The sequence below is a fragment of the Phoca vitulina genome, unplaced genomic scaffold (assembly GCF_004348235.1).
Source record: "Phoca vitulina isolate PV1807 unplaced genomic scaffold, GSC_HSeal_1.0 scaffold40, whole genome shotgun sequence".
Taxonomy (NCBI): Eukaryota; Metazoa; Chordata; class Mammalia; order Carnivora; family Phocidae; genus Phoca; species Phoca vitulina.
In genome coordinates, this window is record NW_022589743.1 from 20,065,204 (window position 1) to 20,083,788 (window position 18,585).

The 18,585-nt window shown below is 35.4% G+C and overlaps 1 protein-coding gene across 9 annotated transcripts in view; it reads right to left on the reverse strand.

The window, feature by feature from the left end:
- NF1 (neurofibromin 1) overlaps nucleotides 1-18,585 on the reverse strand; it is a 281,702-nt gene that overhangs the window by 163,481 nt on the left and 99,636 nt on the right. For 6 of the 9 annotated variants that reach the window (XM_032428720.1, XM_032428715.1, XM_032428713.1 and 3 more), the window contains 4 exons: nucleotides 18,048-18,092; nucleotides 10,848-10,982; nucleotides 6,599-6,712; nucleotides 1,692-1,771 (listed from right to left, as the gene is read on the reverse strand). In XM_032428720.1, the coding sequence (XP_032284611.1) occupies nucleotides 1,692-1,771; nucleotides 6,599-6,712; nucleotides 10,848-10,982; nucleotides 18,048-18,092 (374 nt within the window). The remainder of the gene's footprint in view (nucleotides 1-1,691; nucleotides 1,772-6,598; nucleotides 6,713-10,847; nucleotides 10,983-18,047; nucleotides 18,093-18,585) is intronic. The other 3 variants (XM_032428717.1, XM_032428719.1, XM_032428721.1) reach the window with 1 other exon arrangement.

An 18,585-nucleotide genomic window follows, 5' to 3' on the forward strand; every position in this document is an offset into this window, starting at 1 on the left:
ATTGTTATCAGTATCGTCAATAAATAACTTCACAGAGCGAATGACATTCTCTCATAAGGAATACAAGTTTAGAGAAGCTAGGATTTGTTTTACAGAAATGGTTATCAAAATGTTAACAGCATGAAAATCAAAGGGAATAAGTCCACAGACTACATTAAAAAAAAAAAGAAAGAAAAGAAAAAAGACTATGGACTCCAGGAAACAAACTGAGGGTTCTAGAGGGGAGGGAGGTGGGGTGATGGGTATTAAAGAGGGCACGTTCTGCATGGAACACTGGGTGTTATATGCAAACAATGAATCATGGAACACTACATCAAAAACTAATGATGTACTGTATGGTGACTAACATAACATAATAAAAGAATTTTTAAAAAAAGCAAATAATTCTAAATCCTCTAACCCCCCAAACTCCCAATTGTTTCATCCACGCATCCCATTTTTGCAAAGACTCAAGAAGAAATGACAGACAACATGCACAGCAAAGACTGTCTGCAAACCCAGTGCTCTAGAGCAGGGATCTGCAAATAACTGCCTGTAGGCCAAATCCAGTCCTTATTTGCTTTTGTAAATAAAGTGTTAGTGGAACATGGCCATACCATTCATTTACATATCATCTCTGGCTGCTTTCATGCTCCAACAGTGGAACTGAATAGTTCTGACAGAGACTATCTGGCCCACCAACCTACAATATTTACTACCCGACCTTTTAGAGAAAAAATTTGCTGATCCCTACTCTACAGCCACCCTGTCCAACACAGTAGCCACTAGCCAGCCACATGTGGCTACTGAGCATATGAAATGTGGCTTGCCCAAACTGAGATGTGCTCTAAGTGTAAAACACAACCAAATTTTGAAGACTTGATTAAAAAAAGAATGTAAAATATCTCAATAACTTTTATATTGATTACATATTGAAATAATTTCTAGATATATGTACTGGGTTTAAAAATATTATTAAAATTAATACTACCTGTTTATTCTCTGTAATGTGGCAACCAGAAAATTTTAAATTACATATGTAATTCATATTACATTACTACCAAAGAACACTATCTGTGTGTAGGATTTAACTCAGCTGCCAGGTGACTTAGTGCACCCACTTCTATGAGGAGATAATGACAAAACCTGAGGCTTACACATTGCCATTTTTCTCAATATGTTGTCTTTGTGCTCTTTAAAAGATAAGAATTTATTAAGCAGGAAATAAATTATAAAATTCTATATACATTTTTACCTCCTAAGGCAGATGTTTACTATTAATTCACCTATCAAAATCACTGGTATCATGGGAAATTAATGAAAGACCATAGTTTGTTAAAAACAAACTATTAACATTACAAAATTTTAACACTCTAAGCTTATAATTGTAACAAACAATTTAAAACACAGTTGTAACTACATAGAAATCTGAAACAGAAGAGAATACACCAAGTAACAGTACTCATGGTTGGGTAATAAAATTTAGCACAATGTTTTAAAATTTACTTTCTAAATTGCTGTGACAGCAATTCTTACAGTTAAAACAAGAAGTAATCTAATTAATAATTTCAAGTCAAATAAAATACAAAATCATAAAACCTCTGTAAATAAAGTGTTATAATAAACCAAGTACTACAGAGTTAATATCTAAACAAAAAAAATAAATACAAAATAAAATTTTAAATTGAATTAAAAAATAAAAGTACATATACCTAATTTCCCAGAATGTTTCTACAGGAGCATCAGGATTCCACAAATCAATGCTATCTAACTGATGAAGAACCAGTAAAGCCTGAATTTTAAAAAAAGAGAGAGAAGAGTTATTCAAAAGTTTTTTTGTAAATCGAGTTATTTAATTGCAGTCCTAGGACTAACACACAGTATAAAGCAAAGGAGAAAAAAAACTCTGAAGAACCCAAATCTCTAGGGAATAATAAATGTAGAATCAAATCATTTTAATTCCTATCATTCCTACTTTAAATGGCATACAGGGATACAGTTAAATGACTGATGAATTCAGAGGAGCAATGTATACATGTAAAATTGCTTTAAGACGACACAAACTAATTTCAGTTAAGTGTCAAAGAACTCAGTGGAACAAAAAATTAATCCCTAAGTAAGGAGAGCTCACCAAAATTAATACACACAACAATATTTTACTTCAAAGCCAAAGACAAAGAAGTTATCTTGCTCACCACAAATTCTTTTGGAACAGAAAAGATCAATTATTTTCAAAGACGACAGAGAGAGGAGCAAAACAGGTTCACACTTCATAGATTATTCATTCTAAAATATTCCAATTGACAATAGAATTGAAATTGGAATTCGGTTTACAGAACATTAACAGGAATTAAATAATTTACTTAAAATATACAACTAACATACAAAAACACTATTATTAAATAAATTAAAACCATCAAAGTATAAAGAGTAAAACTAGACTCTTCCTTGAAACCTGCCCTATCCTAACTCCAATTCCACAGTGCTTCCCCCAGAGGGACACCACTGAGCTGTGCATAGTCTTCTCAATCCTTGGTCACTATATTTGGTGATTCTTTACTCCTCTTTAAAGCCTTTTATTAAAACTCCAATAATTATTTGGAACAAATAATGAGAACTGATTTCTTCCCTTAAAAGTAAATCAAATGCTTAAACTGCTAATATTTGCATTGATAATCTGCCTTACATTAGGAAAAGATATATAGATGTCTAACCTTAGACCATTTTATAATTCTAAAACTTATGATATAAAGACGAGACCTGTATTATCTTATTTCAAACATTACTGTAATTACTTTTAGATAATGAAAACTTCAATTCATTGCGAGAATCTTCAAAAATTATGTAGTTTATAGCTCTCATACCAAGGAGAAACCAACACAAATTTATATTCAGTTGTCACTATTGTGTAAAAACAGTACAATTTACTGACACTTTAAGTGGCAAATTCTCTATAGTTATGTTTGAAGAAACACTTTAACGTAATGAAAGACAATGTGTCAGCCTTTTCCCTGCCTTAATATGATTGCTTTTCTTGGTATGTTTCCTTCCATTTTATTTTCCACATATATTTTAACAAAGCTGTAAACATAGTATACTCATTCGACATTTCATAAACATTTTTCCATACTGCCATGTGATCTGCATATTTTAATGGATGTTTAATAATTCACCAAGTTGAAATATCATTGTCATTGAATATTAACCTGTTCTCTTACTAATGAATATTTTAAATTCTCTAATATTCTCTCATTATAAGTCAGAGCAATAAGCATATATATATATATATATATATATATATATATGAGTGTGTACCTTTCCCTTTTGAATTGTATTCACAGGATGAAAAAAATACAGGAATGGAATTATTTGGACAAAAAAATGGATATTTGCCCAACTTCTGCCAAATACTGTCAAACAAATACTGTCTTCCAAAAAGAATGCAAGGAGTATACCAATTTATAGGTCCAAGAGCAATGTACACAAATATAAGCGATGAGTAAAACAATGCTACAACATTTTTGGTAAAATGAAACATACAATACAAACAATAAAGTACCATATCTTTTAAGTATATATAGCTCAAAGAATTTTTACAAATGTAGATAACTCCATGCAACCATTACCCAGATCAACACTGTCAGTGCCTAGAAGCCCTTTTCATATTCCCGTTAATCATTAGTGCCTGACAAAGGAAGCCACTGAACTTGACTTCTACCGCCATAGATTATTACTGCCTGTTTGTTATTTATATAAAGGGAATCATACCATATGTTCTCTTTTGTGTTCGGCTGTTCTCACTGAACATTATGCTTGTGATACTGATTCATCCATGCTCTGCATTTAGCAGTAGTAGCTCATTCTTTTTTCACTGTTGTAATCAATGGAATGAATATAACCAAAATTATTTATCTATTACTGTTGATACACTTGAGTTGTTTCCAGTCTTTTGGGGTGGGGGGGATGAGTGCTATTACAAATTATACTGCTATTAATATTTTTCATATGTATCTTTTGGTAAACATACATATGCATTTCTATTGGATACATACCTAAGAACAGAATTGCTAGGTCATTCATTTACTTTGTAGATATCGCAAAAACAATTTTTAACAGTGGTTGTACTAATTTACATTCCTACTAGCAGAGTGTGAATGAAAACATAACATAATCATTTGATATTTCATAAAGCTTTTTATTACCGATTTTGGTATTTCATAAAGCTTTTTATTACTGATTTCTAGCTTAATTACACTGTTGTTGCAAAAAAATTCTGAATGATTTCAATCCTTTAGAATTTGTTGATACTTAATGCTCAGGATATATTTAATATTCCATGCGTACTTGAAAAGAATTTATTGAGCGCAATGTTCTATGTATGTCAAATAGTTCATATCTGACATAACCACATTGTTCAAATCTTCTATCCTTACTTTTTTTTTTTTGGCTTGTTTATTCTACCAGACTTTAAGAAAAGTATGCTCAAGTATGCCACTAAAACTGGACTTGTCTATCTCTACTTTTACTTCATCTATTTTTATTTATTTTGATTTATATTTATTTATATATATTATTTATTTGTTTTTAAGGTCAGACAGAGTTTTATTTTGTAATAATGAGATGTCCCACTTTATCTCCAGTGATGTTTCCTGCTTTAAACTCTGTATTTGTGTATTACTCCAGCTTTCTTGAGTTCATGTTTGTGTGGCATATTTTCCTAGCCTTGAAATATCAACCCCTCAGTGTCTTTATATTTAAGCTGTCTCTCTCATAAAGACCACACTGTAAGATTTTTGCACTCTTTGGTATTCAGCCAAGAGAAATGAAAGCGTATGTGTAGACAAATGTACAAATTTGTACATACACATTCCTAGTTTTATTGGTAATAGCCAAAAACTAGAAACAACACAAATATCCATCAACAAATAAATAAACAAATTGTGCTCTGGCCACCAAATGGAACACTCTACAGCAATATACACGCGGTAACACAGATGAATTAATGGTAAGCGTGCAGAGTTAGAGAAGACAGACACGAGAAGTGCACTTCATAATTCCACTTATATAAAAGGCAAGTTAGCCTGCAATAACAGAAAGCAGATCAGTGGTTGCAGGGGAAGGAGGGGAGTAGACAGGGCATTAAGAGGAGAGGAAGGAAGGGAACACAAAGGAGCACGAGACAACTTTCAACAATGATGGATATGTTCACCTATCTGGCCACTAACAGGTGAATAAATTGTGCTTTAATCATCAAACAGAATACTTATCAACAAAAAAAGGAACTAACACATGTAATATCATGGACAAAGCTCAAAAACTTGTGAGTGAAAGAGGCCAGATGGAAAGAAATACATAGTCTAAGATTTCATTCATATGAACTTCCAGAACTGGCAAAACTAATCTATGATAGAAATCAGACCAGTGGTATTTGGGACAAGGAGTGAGGGCACAAGACATAGGAGAACTTCCCAGTTGACTAGAAATATTCTAAATCTTCTATGATTTCTATTATATGTAAATTATACCTCAATAAAATTGATTTAAATTTTATAACAGTATATTTATAAAGCTTCATAAAACTCTATTTAGCAATCAATATAAAAAAATTTTTTTAAGTCAACTGTATTCACACCCACTAGGATGGCTATAATCCAACAGACAGACAACAACAAATGTTGACAAGAATGGAGAAATAGAACCCACATACTCTGCTGGTGGGAAGAGAAAAGGATACAGTCACTTTGGAAAACAGTTTGGTCATTTAAAAAGTTAAGCAGTTAACCATACGACCCACCAATTCCACTGGTAGGTATACATACCTAAGACATATATCCACACAAAAACTTTTATACAAATTTTCATAGCAGTATTATTCATAATAGCAAAAAAATAGAAATAATACTAAATGTCTATCAACAGATGAATAAACAAAATGTCATATATGCATGCACTGGAATATTATTTGGCAATAAAAAACAATGAAGTATTGTTACGTGCTACAATATGGATGAACCTTGAAAACATTATGTTAAAGAAGCCAGAAATAAAAAAGCCACATATTTTATGATTCCATTTATATGAAATAGCTAGAATAAACCAATCTATAAAGACAGAAAATAGATTAGTGGTTGCCAGTGGCTGGGGTGACAGGGAATGGAGAACGGCAGGGTTTCATTTTGGGGTAACAAAATGTTTCAGGATTAGACAGTGATGATGGTGGCTGCACAACCTTGTGAATATACTGAAAAACCCTGAACTGTATACTTTAAAAGAGTAAACTTTATGATATGTGAATTAGATCCCAATCTAAAATTCAATATATATTTTAAGAACTCCAAAAAGTCAACTGCAATCAGAACATTTTGAGGTTTTGTATTAAGTATCAGAATTTGCACAATGTTTCTGCTACAAGAGATATAAAGCAAGTAAACCCCTTCTTCCTCCACAGAGTTCATAAAACAGCATACAGACACAAACATACCATTTCTAGAAATGCCATCTCTGACAGATGTCCATAAATGACATCTTATCACTCATAGAAACCACACATGAAAGAAACATGAAGAATGTGCATAGTTACAACCTTTCCTTCAAGAGCCTAGAATTCATCTCCCCTCACCTCCATTGCTTCCTGAGCAATCTCTGGCATGTGTGACTGAGGGACCAGCTGGACGAGCCCTGTTATTAACTCCGCTGTACTGCCTTGGGTTTCAGGCCCCTGTTTTCTTGGATTCTGCAGAGAAAAAAGCAAGTTCAATTAAAAAACTATATCTACCACTTGACAGGAGCTAGAGAGAAAAGAGAAGGGAGAATGCCTGTTAATTGGTACACAAGGCTTCTTTTTAGGGTGATGAAAATATTCTAGAATTAGGTAGTGGTGATGCTGCACAATCTTGTGAATATACTAAAGACCAGTGAATAGTACACTTTAAAATGGTGAATTTTATGGTATGTGAACCACAGCTCAATAAAATACAATAATTGTGGAATTTTTTTAAAAGTCAAAACTGGGGGCACCTGAGTGGCTCAGTCGGTTAAGTGTCTGCCTTCAGCTCAGGTCATGATCCCAGGGCCCCTGGGATCGAGCCCCGCATCGGGCTCCCTGCTCAGCAGAGAGCCTGGCTTCTCCCTCTGCCTGCCCCTCTGCCTATCTGTGCTCCGTCTCTATCTCTCTGTCAAATAAATAAATAAAATCTTTAAAAAAAAAAGTCAAAACTGCTTTTGTTAAGGATTCACTTAATCTACATCTATAGTGTTCCTTCATGTGAATGATGTCCAGAGAAAATCCTAATGAAAACAAAAACTAGGAATTAATTAATTTCTTAATTAAGAAATTATATCAATATAAGGAGTAGATAATTTTTTTTTTCACTAACACTACACTGGCTAAATAATATACCTCTGGTTTGTAACTGATCAAAGACAAAGAACGTGCACGGTACGATCACCCTGGGCAACCCTCTTGTCTAATATAAAGCATCTGCCCCAATCCATCCAAGGCTGGAATCCACCCCTCCGGATGCCTGTACTTTTTCATTGTGGAAAAACATTGTATACTAAGGAAAGCAAATCAGTGGCATATATAAATGCAAATGTCTACCTAAAGAGACTAAAATGCTTCCTGTACCTTGGAAGCATCTATTTACACTTCAAGAATATATGGTTCTTTTTTAAGATTTACTTATTTTAGAGAGACGGTGGGTGGGGGGAGCAGAGAGGGAAGGAGAGAGAGAATCTCAAGTAGACTCCCTGCTGAGCATGGAGCCTGAAGCCGGCCAGGGCTCCATCTTATGACCCTGAGATCATGACCTGAGCCGAAATCAAGAGTCAGACGCTCAACCCACTAAGACACCCAGGCGCCCCTATATGGTTCACTTAAGTGGGACCAATGCAACGTGTGCCGCTATTTTACTTTGCTAACTGTGGATTCTTTCCCATTATAATGATTAAGGTAAACCCTCATCCCAGAATATCTGTAATTCAAAACTATTAGCCTACTTTATAAAATTTAGATTCATTCACACATAATAACATTTATTGGATACCAAAGACATGGCAAGTTAAAAAAGATGTGTTTCCTACCCTCTTGGAACATGTGGTCTGGTGGGAAAGACAGACATCAATAAAATCACCAGACCAGTAACTGTAAAACTGCAAATGAGAGAAGAACTGCAAGGTACGTGCTGCTAGGAGCACCTTACTAGAGAAAGGGGGCACAGTCAGGGAGGCTCCCTCCGGGTAGTGAGAGCAGATCCGAATGAGCTGGAATTATGCATAGAAAGAGGAAAGGGAAGCATATCATAAGCCGAAGGAACAGCAAGAGAAGGTATGAAGGAACGGGATAAGTGATATGGAATGAAGACTGAGCACCACTACAGTTAAAAAGAAAGAGAAAAATAGGATGCTAAATGTGGCAGAAGTGGTAGGTGGGAGTCAGACTTTGCATGCCCCTATAGGTCTATTTGAAGTTTGGTCTTTATTCCAAGAGCAATTTCAACTAAAAGGTTCTAAGCTGGGCAAGAGACATGATAAGATTTGCTTTTTAAAGACATCACCATGGGACGCCTGGGTGGCTCGGTTGGTTAGGCGACTGCCTTCAGCTCAGGTCATGGTCCTGGAGTCCCGGGATCGAGTCCCGCATCAGGCTCCCTGCTCGGCAGGGAGTCTGCTTCTCCCTCTGACCCTCCTCCCTCTCATGCTCTCTGTCTCTCATTCTCTCTCTCTCAAATAAATAAATAAAATCTTTAAAAAAAAAAAATAAATAAAAAATAAAGACATCACCATAACTTGAACTTCAGTGCAAAGAAATGTTTACAGGAAGGTAGACGAGGGTACAAGCTGGGCCTTGAGGAGGGCTGACAGAATGAGAGCAGTATGCATTAGGGCAGAGATGGTAGGGATGGCAGACAATAAAATCATGTGACCTTAAAAATACCATGACTGACATCATTTAGTAGTTATTCCTACACTTCTCCTATTTACTACAATTTAGAATTCTTCATGTAAATAGGAAATAATTATTTATTTATTTTTAAAGATTTTACTTACTTATCTGTCAGAGAGAGAGAGCGCGCGCACAAGCAGTGGGGGCGGCAGGCAGAGGAAGAGGGAGAGGGAGAAGCAAGCTTCCCCAAGCAGGGAGCCCAATGTGAGACTTGATCCCAGGAACTCGGGATCATGACCTGAGCCGAAGGCAGACTCTTAACCGACTGAGCCACCCAGGCGTCCCTACAATTAAGTATTTACAGTGAATCACTATTTTAACTTACCTTTAGTTACGCCCAGAAAGTTGCTTCACCACTAGATGGCAGCAAAGAAAATAATTTCAATATTAAATGACTTCTGGCTAAATTTCAACCTTGGAAAACAGCAAGTTTTGTTTAAATTCTTGTTCTTTGACTAATGAAATACTTAACGCTGAAGGCACCAGTGGCTCTGGTGCATTCTTTACCCTGACGTATAGCACTGCAGAGCGATGTGAATTATATTACATCAAATGCATGATGAAATCCCACCGAAAATAACTTGTGCTACAAAGACGTGAGGAGAAAGGGGATTTGATTACTTTCATAGTCTCACTGAGAAGACTTTATGGAATTTTCCATGCCAGATTCTAATAACTTATTCTATGAAACTCCCAAATTTGGATGGGCTTCTTTAAAGAATTCAAAATATCACAGGCCATCCTTTGGCATTACTAATCCCTTTAGGAATTCTGTGTGTGTCTCTCTCTCCCCTTTTGTTTCTCTGCAGAAAAACTACTCATGTACACATTTTTTAAAATTCAAGGGGTTCACAGAACTCTTGAAAATATGGACATCAAGTAATGAACCCCTATATATAGTAATTTGAAAGCACCTTATCAGCACTTATAAAATCTACTGCTAAACAAAGCAGTAAGAAATTTCTCTGGACGCTGCTCTCCAGGGACTGCAGCAACTTCAACGAAGGTTAAAAAGGTTATCCTATGACCTTCACAACACAAAACGGTCATATTTGGGGTATTAATAACATTAATATTAATGTCAACTGTCTTTTATTAATAGTAATAATAGTTGACATTTATTTGGTGCTTATTATGCATTTATTAAAGATTGTTCCTAAAAGCATGAGTGTACTATCTCAAGCTTCTTAACAATCTCTCTGAGACACGAACTACTATCATCGTTTTGAGAAAAGGAAGACACAGAGAGGTTAAGTCACCCAAATCACATCGCTGGTTTGTCTCCAGAGCCCATGCTTTTAATCGCTTCATATAACGAGCACTCACTTACATCTGGTGGTTCCTAACTACTTTGTGTACCACAGTGTTGCCTTCAGGAATCAAATACCATCTAAAGCTGCAAAGACAGAGTTATGACAATAATTAAGTGCTAACCACACCCATCTGCACCCCCTTCTCCTTCCAATATAGTGTTTGCAGGCAAAGCCAGTGATAATAGGTTGATGACAGAAGAAAGGGAAATAAAAAAGCTAAGTGGTCTGGCAAGCCCAACTGGAGATTTAAAAACCAACTGTGAACAAGAGAAAGGACTTGGATTTATGTTTGCTTCATTACCTCCACCCCCACCCCAGGATAATGTCTAACTAATATAAACCTGGTCACAAGGCAAAGAAAGAAGAGCTCACAAAAATATGTTAGTTTAATGATAGGGAAAATTAAGAAGAAAGGTTAAGAAATCTATAGTAGTATTACAGAAATGTAACTTCTCTGTTAGTTTTTTTTAAAGATGTCTTAGGTTTCAAGCATCATCAGAAAGGATCAGGAGTGTTCTTTAGCTAGTAATCATCTCCAAAGTCTTGGCATTTTACTTAAACCAAATTAAGTTAGTGTAGTAATTTCAAGGCCTTTCATAAAAAATACTTACACAAAGCAAGAGCTTTGGATCTGCATGAATTAGTTTCACCATGGACAAGAGAAGATACTTATAGCTTCTTGTCTCCAGGTCTGTAGGTTTTTCTTTAAATTTAAGGCTTGTTACTTTTTCTTTAAATGTAAGACTCTAAAAATAAAAACAAAAACATGTCATCATCTTGTAAAAATCAGACATCAAATTCAAGACAATAGCTATCTAACTTTTAAAAATAAACCCATTATAAAAAAGCTTTGAAAAAACAGCCATTTTATACGACCATATGTGTGGTATGAGTACAAACATCCAAAAGTATAAGGTTAATATTACTAAGCTTAAAAAACAAATGAAAACTATTTTTGCAACATTTATATTATTCTTATATATATCTAATAAAGCTTAAGTGACAATTTATTAAAAACACTAAACACTTTAATATCAAGTTGACTCCTAAGTAAAAGAACAATTTTCCAAAATGTGGAAAACATTAGGGATAAAATATTTAGTCTATAGCTCTCACAAATACATACACGGACCTATTCATTTAACAAACATTTATCCCACACAAATATTGCATAGAATCTTCATTAATTTTATTTTTTTTAAAGATTTTATTTATTTGAGAGACAGAATGAGAGAGAGAGAGCATGAGAGGGGGGAGGGTCAGAGGGAGAAGCAGACTCCCCGCTGAGCAGGGAGCCCAATGTGGGACTCGATCCTGAGACTCCAGGATCATGACCTGAGCTGAAGGCAGTCCCTTAACCAACTTAGCCACCCAGGCGCCCCGAATCTACATTAATTTTAGTAAGATGCATCATTAATGTACCACAAGAAATGAAAAACCACTTAAGACACCAAACAAATAAGATGTAGTCCCAATTTCAGAGATGTTGAAAACTAAAAATAAGTGTTTCTTAGACTTGATGAAATATGCTATATTGGCAATCTCTGTAATTTAATAGTTTAATTATAAGTTTTGCTTTTTCCTTCAATGGCATTCCACCTCTCTCAAGTTATAGAATGCATGTATTTTGCCTGAAGAACATTAGTAAAACAGAGAAAGAACTCTTTGAAAAAGATAAGTCATGAAAAATGTGCTTCAATTACAGAGATACTATGGTAGATGCTGTGCTGATACCATAATTATGAATGTTACTCAACCAAAAATGCAACAATTAGCTTCTGGACACAAAACCACCTCTTTCTATTGTTATAAATCATTTTCCCTTTTCCTTTAAAAGGGCATAAAAATTTCAAGTTCTGACACATATGCCTTTATTTATTAATGTTTTTAGTTTTAGATGTACAACATAGTGACTTAATACTTAAATACATTCCAAAATGGTCACCACAATAAGTCTAGTTACCATCTGTCACCACACAAGTGGTTACAACATTATTGATTATATTCCCTATGCTGTGCATTACGCCCCAAAGTCTTATTTTATAACTGAAAGAAAGTACCTCTTAATCCCCTTCACCTTTCGTTGATCCCCCACCCCCAAATGCCCTCCCTTCTGGCAACCATCAGTTTGTTCTCTGTATCTATCAATCTGTTTCTGTTTTGTTTTTTAGATTCCACATGTAAGTGAAATCATATGGTATTTGTCTTCTCTGTCTGACTTATTTCACTTAGCATAATACCCCCATGGTCCATCCATATTGTTGCAAATGGAAAGATTTCATTCTTTTTTATGGCTGAGTAATATTCCAGTGTGTATATAAACCACATCTTTTTTTTTTTAGTTCTATTATGTTATGTTAGTCACCATACAATACATCATTAGTTTTTGATGTAGTGATCCACGATTCATTGTTTTCGTATAACACCCAGTGCTCCATGCAGTACGTGCCCTCCTTAATACACATCACCAGGCTAACCCTTCCCCCCACCCTCCTCCCCTCTAAAACCCTCAGTTTGTTTCTCAAGTCCATAGTCTCTCATGGTTCATCTCTCCCTCCAATTTCCCCACATCTTTTTTTTTTTTTTTTTAAGATTTTATTTATTTATTTGACAGACAGCGAGAGAGGGAACACAAGCAGGGGGAGTGAGGGAGGGAGAAGCAGGCTTCCCACAGAGCAGGGAGCCCCATGCGGGACTCGATCCCAGGACCCTGGGAATCATGACCTGAGCCGAAGGCACATGCCTAATGACCGAGCCACCCAGGCGCCCCTCCCCACATCTTCTTATCCATTCATCTACTGATGGACTTAGGTTGCCTCCATATCTTGCTATTGTAAATAATGCTGCAATGAACATAGGGGTGCATGTCTTTTCAAATTAGTGTTCTTGTTTTCTTCAGATAAATACCTAGGAGTAGAGATGTTGGATTGTACAGTATCTCTATTTTTAATTTTTTTTTAAAGACTTTATTTATTTATTTGACAGAGAGAGAGCGAGAGCAGGAACACAAGCAGGGGGAGTGGGAGAGGGAGAAGCAGGGTTCCCGTGAGCAGGGAGCCTGATTCCTGGGATCATGACCAGAGCCGAAGGCAGATGCTTAATGACTGAGCCACCCAGGTGCCCCTTATTTTTAATTTTTTGAAAAACCTCCATACTGTTTTCCATAGTGTCTGCACCAATTTACATTCTGACCAACAATGCGCTAGGGTTCCCTTTTCTCCACATCCTGCCAACACCTGTTATTTCTTGTCTTTGTTCTAATCATTCTGACTAGTGTGAGGTGATCTATCACTGTGGTTTTGATTTGTACTTCCTTGATGTTTAGTGATGTTGAGCATGTGCCTGTTGGGCATCTGTATGGTTTCTTTGGAGAAACTGTATATACACAGATAAAAGCTATCCAGCATCTATGCACCCATAATAAAAAAGTCCAAGTAAATGGGCTGTCTTTCAAAGGCAAAAAGTGGAGATGCATAACTTTACACACAGCCACAATTCTCAATGCTTAAGTGTAAGATGCATATGTTAGTTGCCCAAGAACGCTGAAGGGTTTTGGTCCTCAAAGGGGAAAACAGCTATCGAACATACACATTAATGCTTAAGAATGTCACTACAAAAAAAACAAAAAAAAACAAAAAAAAAAGAATGTCACTACAGAAAAGAAAAATAAAACTTAAAAATACCGTTTGCTTTTACATTTATAATCCTGTTGTAAATATCTTACCAAATGTACTTAATAAATTCCGCTTTTACTGTTTGCTCCCATTTATTCTTTTTTTTTTTTAAGATTTTATTTATTTATTTGACAGAGAGAGAGAGAGGAAGAGAGGGGACACAAGCAGGGGGAGTGGGAGAGGGAGAAGCAGGCTTCCTGCTGAGCAGGGAGCCCAATGTGGGACTCGATCCCAAGACCCTGGGACCATGACCTGAGCCGAAGGTAGATGCTTAATGACTGAGCCACTCAGGCGCCCCTCTATTCTTTTTTCATTCTAAGTCATGGTAACACCTTAGATCAAAGTGATCAACTTTCACTAAACAAATTTATTTACTAAGTTGTAACTTAGCATAACTGTTCTTCCCTGATGCAGCCATTGCACAGGAACACAGATCAGAGAACAATTAACAGATATAATAGTTATCTCTTATTCAGTAATCATTTTCAAAAAGCTAATAGTCCAATTATGTCAATTTTTTTTTTAAAGATTTTATTTATTTATTTGAGAGAGCGAGAATGAGAGAGAGAGGGAGAGCATATGAGAGGGAGGAGAGTCAGAGGGAGAAGCAGACCCCCCACCGAGCAGGGAGCCCGATGCGGGACTCAGTCCCAGGACTCCAGGATCATGACCTGAGCCGAAGGCAGTTGCCCAACCAACTGAGCCACCCAGGCGCCCTCAATTATGTCATCTCTTAATCTCAGGTATCAGCAGATAAATTTTATTCCAGCACTGCTGCCTAATATGGAGTAAGGACTTGAAAGGGTTAAATAAAGTTTTCAGTTCAAATATCTTTTAATTAATGACCATTTAGGGGGTTATATAAAATCAGGAACAACATGCTAAAGAAGAAATATATTTCTTAACTAGAAATGTAAGAAAAATAATCCATTCATTAATTTACTGATTGGCCTTCCATACTACAGATATTAGTAAGAATCCAAGCTGGTACATGCTCTTTGGCCAAAGAAGAGAAGCTGCCATGCCCAGGAATAAATTCATTAATCAGAATATTTAGCTGCCTATCAAGGGCTTAAACCATTTGTTAACTTATTTAAGACTATGACTAAATTACAGGCATGTAAGAGCATTTGCTGAGCCAGGATCTCTTTAAGAAGCAAAATGTGCATAAATTACACATATTTGTGAAAATGCATACATCTATTATTAATCGGCTACCTTAGTTTTAAAACAGTAAAGGATTAGTGCTAAAAAAAAGTATTTCAAACTTCTAAAAATACTGCAAAGGTATAAAATGGAGAAGCTATGGCTCAATGTTCATATGGAAAGACTAAAAAGTTTAAATGCCAAAGAGCTCAATCCAAGATTATTATTATTGCATTATTATGCGATCTTAAACTATATTAGTAGAAACATGGTATGCAGGCACAGCAGGTTAATGGCATTCTTCAATTATACCACATCTGGAACATGAAAATCTGATCTTAATATGTCATTTTAATTGATAAAAAGGTGTTAGGTTGAATTCTTTCCAAAAGAGAAGCAAATCAAGAAAGAAATTCATTCACTCATTCAACAAATATGTACTAAATGCCTACTACATGCCAGATACTATTCTAGGGGCCAGGAACCCAATGTCTGACAAGCCAGAAAGCGCTCCTGCTTTGATCAAGCTAATGCACAAGTGAGGGAAGACAGCTGAAGAACTGGACAGACACTGAAATGAATGTCAACTATTCACTAAACATGTGACTATTTGTCACTCATTAAACATTATTTGTGCAGATCAAACAGTACACACACACATACCCCATGAGCTCTTAAAGAAAGCTAAAGTAATAAAATCCCTCCCAATGCTAAATCATATAAAAATAAAAAGAAACCTTAGGAGTACAGGGTAACTTTATTGAAATATCTGCAGTGCTGTCTTAATGGAAGAATCAGAAGTTTTCTACGGAGCTTCAGAAAAAGAGAGAGGATCAGTGATGAATGGGAGTGATAGGGAGATGAGTCCACCTTGGTTAAAAAAAAAAAAAAAAACCTTCAAATTGCTCTTTCCTACAAGAAATACATCCACCTCCAAAATACAGGATGGTTTATAAAGCCTTCTTACAGATTGAACTCCATGACTGCTACTTCTGCAGCAAGACAAAGGCTCAGGTTTATCAGAGACACGAATCATCTGAGGCAATGCAAAGGAGGACAACCCACTGCAATTGTCACGTAATACAGCAGTTCTCAGTTGGGGGCAACTGTCTCCCAGGGGAATCTGGAAACGTCTGGAGACATTTTTGGACTAGCAGGACTGGTACTACTGGCATGTAGTGGGTACAGGCTAGAAATGCTGCGAAGCATTCTACAACATATAAGACAGTCCCCTACAACGTTCCAAAATATCAATAGTGCCAAGGTTGAGAAACCCTGATGTCACATATTTAAACCACGTATTATGAATTTCTGTGTTTCCAGACTTGATGGCCACCTGTAGTGAGCTCTTTATTAGAAGTTTTCAAGCAAAAGCTACAAGACCGGCATCTCTGTGAGAGAAAGTGCCTTGTCTGTTTAGTTCGTCATGCTTCCCTGGTGTTAACACTATGCCTGGCAGCTTGTGGAAGAGCTCAATATTTCCACATTTGTTGTCTGACTATTCACTCACCAGGTTTAAGAGGGGTAAGATTCACCTTAAGGATCATCTAAATTATAAAATTTTATTATTCTAAAAAATTATTTCATATTAAATCTGTTACTTTTTCTGATAAGAAGATCAGCCAGAAAGCTCTCCTTCAGCCACTATGTACAATTATATACATATGTATATATATACATATACATACATACATAACAAAAATTTCATACATATATAAATACATAAACAGTTTAAGAATGATTTTACAAACCAAATATATACTGAAACTTTCAGAGAATAATAGGAAATAAAAACTAAATTCTTATCATAGGTGTCCTTGGACCAAAAGAAGTCTAGTTATGGCTGTTATGAAATAACTTCCAGTAATACAATATGTTGCTCCCAGAATCGATTAATAAGTAGAGCTAAGAAGTAAAATAACTTCTAAATGTAGGGAACATTTTCAGAATACCAATCAAATTTTGTCTTTATTCAAAAGAATAATTTAGTTTCATTTTCTTTCAGTTCTCATGCACAGAAAATTAAATTGCAGATGGCTGGTAAACTGTATATTGAAATTAAAGTGGAAGTGAATATTAACTTTCTAACAATTTCTATTGTTGGAGGCCATCAATTTTCTATAAGTAGAAAACTTAAAACAAAAAGTCAAAGCTCTAATTTCCTAGAAGATATTTAGAATGAGTAACTGTTAAACAATTTATTTTAAGTCATTTCCCAAAACAACTTTTTATTTTATTTTTTATTTTTTTTTTTTTAAGATTTTATTTATTTGCGAGAGAGACAATGAGAGACAGAGAGCATGAGAGGGAGGAGGGTCAGAGGGAGAAGCAGACTCCCTGCTGAGCAGGGAGCCCGATGTGGGACTCGATCCCGGGATTCCAGGATCATGATCTGAGCCGAAGGCAGTCGCTTAACCAACTGAGCCACCCAGGCGCCCCCCAAAACAACTTTTTAAATGTCTAGTTAAATGACATTTAAGTAACTATCATTTAAAATTTATCTCCAATTAACTTAGAGTGAAATTTTCAATTTTCTAAAAAATTAAGTACTTGGTATCACAAAAAGTCAACTAAAAATAACTTTGCATTTTATTTATTTTACTTAATAAAACATAATTGCCATGTTCTTTGGCTCTAATTTTTTAGACTAAATAACCCCAAAATATATGGTATAGCAAACTTCTCTACTTGAACGTCTGAGATAAATAATCCTCAGAAACAATTACGGATGACTGCATAAGAGTGAACAGTAACTGTATTAAACCAAAATATTTTATTGAGTAAGGGAACTTGGGAAAAGAGAAGCATGCCAGGGAGGAAGCTGTTTAAATTATAAATGTGAAGTGGCTAATTTACTAGATAAAACCAATAGGTAAAAACATGCTACATTTTCATCTGAAATGACATGATGTGACTATAACAGTAACTACACACAGAAAAGTCAAAGAAACCAACGACTTTTCTGAGGTAGTTACAATGGGTCATACTTACAGCCACAGAAGCCCACTGCCATGCAAAACAGTGACTGGTTGGCATCTGATCATGTGAGCGACAGCAGCCAATAAAAATAGAAAATAAGCAGAAGACAAAGCACCACCAATCAATGTCAAGAGTTGCCATGTGTAATACTCTTGCTATACATAAATACCAAGAAATGACTTCTACAATCTGTAATTGTCTGTTTAAATTGGTTCCATATAAGTTTTAAAATTCCATTTAAGAATATTTATCTGTTTAAATTTTAAAGAGATTTAAAACACTCCTTTTACTAAGTTTAAACACAAACTTCAATATCAAAGTGCCTATCATTTTTAAACACACAAAGCATATTTGCTGAAACATGAAATACTTTTATTTTAAATAAAAATGTTTAATTTTATTTCTAATTTCCTATGTGCAATGTTCAGCATCCAATGGGCAAAAACCGTGCATTAGTAGAAACATTCACTCTAACCCAGGAGTCAGGCTTCCCTTACTCATCCCCAAAGATGAGAAACAAACTAAAATATTTTGATTTATTAGGAAAAGT